Here is a 4,223-nt window from a genome sequence, read left to right on the forward strand (position 1 = left end):
GAACTTAACTGCAGGACTATATGTCCTTAACTTTTGAACTTAACTTCAGGACTTCAGTTGAACTTAACTTCAGGACTACATATCCTTAACTTTTGAACTTGTAACTCTAAGTTCAGGACTTCAGGACTACATGTCCTTAACTTTTGAACTTAACTTCAGGACTTCAGGACTACATGTCCTTAACTTTTGAACTTAACTTCAAGGACTTCAGGACTACATGTCCTTAACTTTTGAACTTGTAACTCTGAGTTCAAGACTTCAAGACCGCATGTCCTTAACATTTTGAAGTTAACTTTAGGACTTCAGGACTATATGTCCTTAACTTATTTACTTATGCTCCGAAAAGCCATCATCTGGTATTGATTATTTTATATGTAATATTTTTACTAAGCAACGGATTGTGCTTCCTCCTGCTCCTTCAGAAACGTCACATTTTAAAGAAAATGAAGGTGTTGGTTTCTTGATTGATCCTAATTATTTCGATTATCTTGTGTTGCGATTTATTCCTTTGGGTGATTTCAAGTTTACTATGAGATGTTTTCGTCTGAGCAACGAAAGGGGGATAACTTTTGAGGTAATTAATGAAATGAATGCATCGGCGTATTTCCGTTTGGGAAGGAAAGAGTAATACTGTTTTTTCATATTAATTTTAATAGACTAGTGGCTACTTTTGCTCAGCATTAAAAATACTTGATAAAAAGTAAATACCACTTTAAAAAGTGGCTATCCCACGCCATTTTTACTCATTTTAACGGTACTCCAGCCTGGACTGTCAAGGCAAGCAAATACGAAACATTTTGCTAAGGACAAAGATATGGATCTAACTCAAATATGATAAAGGATAGAATAAGAATATTTCATATAGCGGATCATAACATGAGTGATTCGGTAAATTTAAATTTTGACCACTTTTCCTAATACTATTTATATTCGGTATGAATTATTTTCGTAAAAAACTACTTATACTATGTAAACTTCGACTAATATTTTAGAATATATTTTTTCATCATATTAAATTGATCTAATTCAATTTAACATTAGTCAAATTAACTATGAAAAGCAAAAAGTGCCAACATAAATTAGGATGGAGTAATACACATCCTATATATAAAAACCTCTAAAATCCGTGATTTTCCCTATGTTATCTTCATCCGACCCCGTGAAAAATACACTTTTTTCTTTTAATTGCCCAAATCTTTCATTCAATCTTAATTAATGCTCCTTCAACTGTATGAAACCCTTCAACTTACCCCCCCCCCCCCCCAAACCACCCACCCCCAAGTTCCCCCTCCCCCATACTCGTTTTAGTCAAAGCCAACACGTTAAAATCTTACTCGCCACAACATAAAAAAACGAAATTTCCTCCCAAGTCCCTCAACACAATTTCCCATATATATAAATCTCAAAATCTTCCTCTTATTCTCTCCATATATCTTCCATAATAAACACTAATGGCTAAAACTCCAGAAAAAAACTCACCCCAAAAAATGGCAGCATCAAACAAAACTCCCATTTGGGATTGTGGCAGTTCACTCTACGACTCTTTCGAATTAAAATCATTCGAACGTCAACTCGACTCAGCCATAGCTTCTAGAAGTCTCTCTATGCCTCATTTACCCGATCGTCGTGTTCTTATTCCATCTTTTAACTCGCAGCAACAACAACAACAACAACAAACTCAACCCATTTCCAAAAAGAGTTCAAAAATTTCTAGATCTTTCCAGAAACTTCTGAAATCCTTGTTCAGACAAAAGCAGAACAATAGTCCGCTTTTTTCGGGACATAAACGGTCAATTGGAGATGGATTTTACGTTGTTTATGATAAATCTGGTGCACTTACGACGATTCCAGAAGGTCCGGAATATGATAATCTTTCGCCGGAAATTAAGTCGTTGGTTAGAAGAACGGGTTCAGAACGATTTACGGCGGCTTCTATTGGTATTTCATGTGCTTAATATAGATATTAGTATTAATTAATTGTAGTAGTTAGAGACTAATTACTAATATGTATAGGGTGGTTAATTAAGTTCAGCAGTGCAATAATACGTTTCTGCTTTTGGAATATTGTTGTTGCTAGTTTTAAAACTCAAATTTGAAGTTTCAATGGCGTACAATGTAGTACTTCTATGTGACATCATGATTCCAAGAATATTGGTTGATCATTTTGGTACGACTTACAAATTTGCACCATTTTTCTTTAATTGAAAATTGTGAATTTGTGATTTATTTTTGGTTTCATATCAAACATATGTTGGTGCCTTTTTGCACATTAACCAAAACGATATTGGTATTTTCCATTGCCATGTTTCTTTTATCATACATGACTCCAAGCTTTATTGTGAGTTGGGGGTAAGGTTTGTGTAGGGCAGTCTGGTTAGTGGCGACGCTAGAAATTTCACCCATAGTGTTTAAATTTGAAAGGAGTGAAAAATATTTCCGACAAAGGTTGTTTAATATGTGGTATATACCTCTAAAATATAATATTTTACCTATGTATACAGTGCAATTTTTCGACAAAGGGTGGTTAGTTGACCACCCTTATCACCCAGAGCTCGATGCACGTAGCATCCCGCATTTAAGAAGGCTCGAGAAAGGGCAAGGATATGGTTCGAACATGTCAATTCCTTTACTGTGTTGCTTTCTATGAGTTCTGATCTTATCGTTGCACCCTAGCTTGTTGTAGTTACTGGGTTCGCAATTAAATATTTTTACATATTTAATGAATTTTCTAATCAATACAGATATAAGGTTTAAGTAAAAGCTACTGGTTCTCGATAATGATAATACATTTTTTAAAATTTATGTTGATATATTATCTTATTAAAAAATTATGTTGCTATAATATATATAAATAGTATGGAATCAATCAAAGAGGATTGCGATGTCGATTTGAGATGATAATTTTTGTAAATTTGTGGATGCGATTGTTTTGGGTGAAAAAGTGTTTAATTCTAGCTTAACTTCGAAGTGATTGATTTATTTACATCATTGATGACGGTACTTAAAAGTTGACTCCAACTATTGAGACTTATATCTACGTTAGAGGTGGAGACGTGCAGTATTTAAGTAAAATTGACAGCAAATATTCATCATCATAAGTGACCTAAATTTGACACTAACCAAGCACTTCCCTTGCATTTCCTGGGCAAATATATACTCAATACTATTTACATGTAAAATGAAGTGATTTTGAAATTGTTTCGAACGACGGGAAGTCATTTTCTAGGAAAATATTTTTCACGTAAAATTTTTCTGATGTTTGGTTGGTGAATGGGAAATATTTTCAAAAAAAAATTATATGAAATAATATTGGTGAAACATTTTAGTCCTAAAAACTATGTCCAAGTATTAGTTGGATTAAATAATAGTTAAGATATTTAGAAGGAAAATAACTTTCGCTCATAAGTGAGGAAGAAATTATTCCTGATATTCAAATACCAGAAAATAACTTTATCATGAAAAATATTTTTCTAAAAGATGATTTCTGTCATACCAAACACATAGATCATCCGAGAATGAATGAGATTATAATTTTTTTTGTAAACTGTAGTTTAATTGGGGGATAAGTTGCAGTACCATAAAGAAGTTATTGGCATCTTGTGGTGGGTGGAATAGAAGAAAACAAGAAGCAATAACCTCAAGGTATTGTCTGTTTTTGTGGCGACAGCTAAAAGACTACGAAAGAGAATATTAATGAAATCTTCAATTGTCATCCATTTTTGTTTTAGTTTTTGAACTTAAGAATGGTACGTACCTAACCTATATTGTCTTGTTCTTAAAAAAAAAAAAAGTAATTCGAATTCCAAGTGTGAAATTCTTACTCTTCTTTTTCTTTGAGTTTATGACTTGGGGACAATCTATAATTAGTTGGGTCTCGATCAAGTCCAAAAAATTAGTCCTTAATTTCAAATCTCGTGGCTACTGATCAAACTTAGCACCCGTTTGGCCATAAATTTTCGGTATATTTTTAATTTTTTTTTTAAACACCATTTGTTCCTAGAATAAAATTTGAAATATTTTTTCATGTTTCCTAAAAACTGGTTTATGACAGCTTTTGGTGAAACTTTTTCTTCCACTCACAAAATTTCAAGTTTTCTCAAATAAAATGCATGTTCGCATATGATAATAGGTGAATTTGACTATAATCACACCTTAAATAATCACCTTCTTGTGTAATTTTAATGCTAAAAAGATAACAAAATGCTCTTATTAGTGCTTTTCAT

The 4,223-nt window shown here is 32.7% G+C and overlaps 1 protein-coding gene across 1 annotated transcript; it reads left to right on the forward strand.

The window, feature by feature from the left end:
* The first annotated feature begins 1,353 nt into the window (after positions 1-1,353).
* Positions 1,354-2,226, forward strand: LOC109244861. The gene has a single exon (XM_019412021.1). It carries the CDS (start codon positions 1,452-1,454, stop codon positions 1,953-1,955), a length of 504 nt encoding a protein of 167 aa, XP_019267566.1. The 5' UTR covers positions 1,354-1,451; the 3' UTR covers positions 1,956-2,226.
* Positions 2,227-4,223: the final 1,997 nt, after the last annotated feature.

Source organism: Nicotiana attenuata, unplaced genomic scaffold, assembly GCF_001879085.1.
Source record: "Nicotiana attenuata strain UT unplaced genomic scaffold, NIATTr2, whole genome shotgun sequence".
Lineage (NCBI taxonomy): Eukaryota > Viridiplantae > Streptophyta > Magnoliopsida > Solanales > Solanaceae > Nicotiana > Nicotiana attenuata.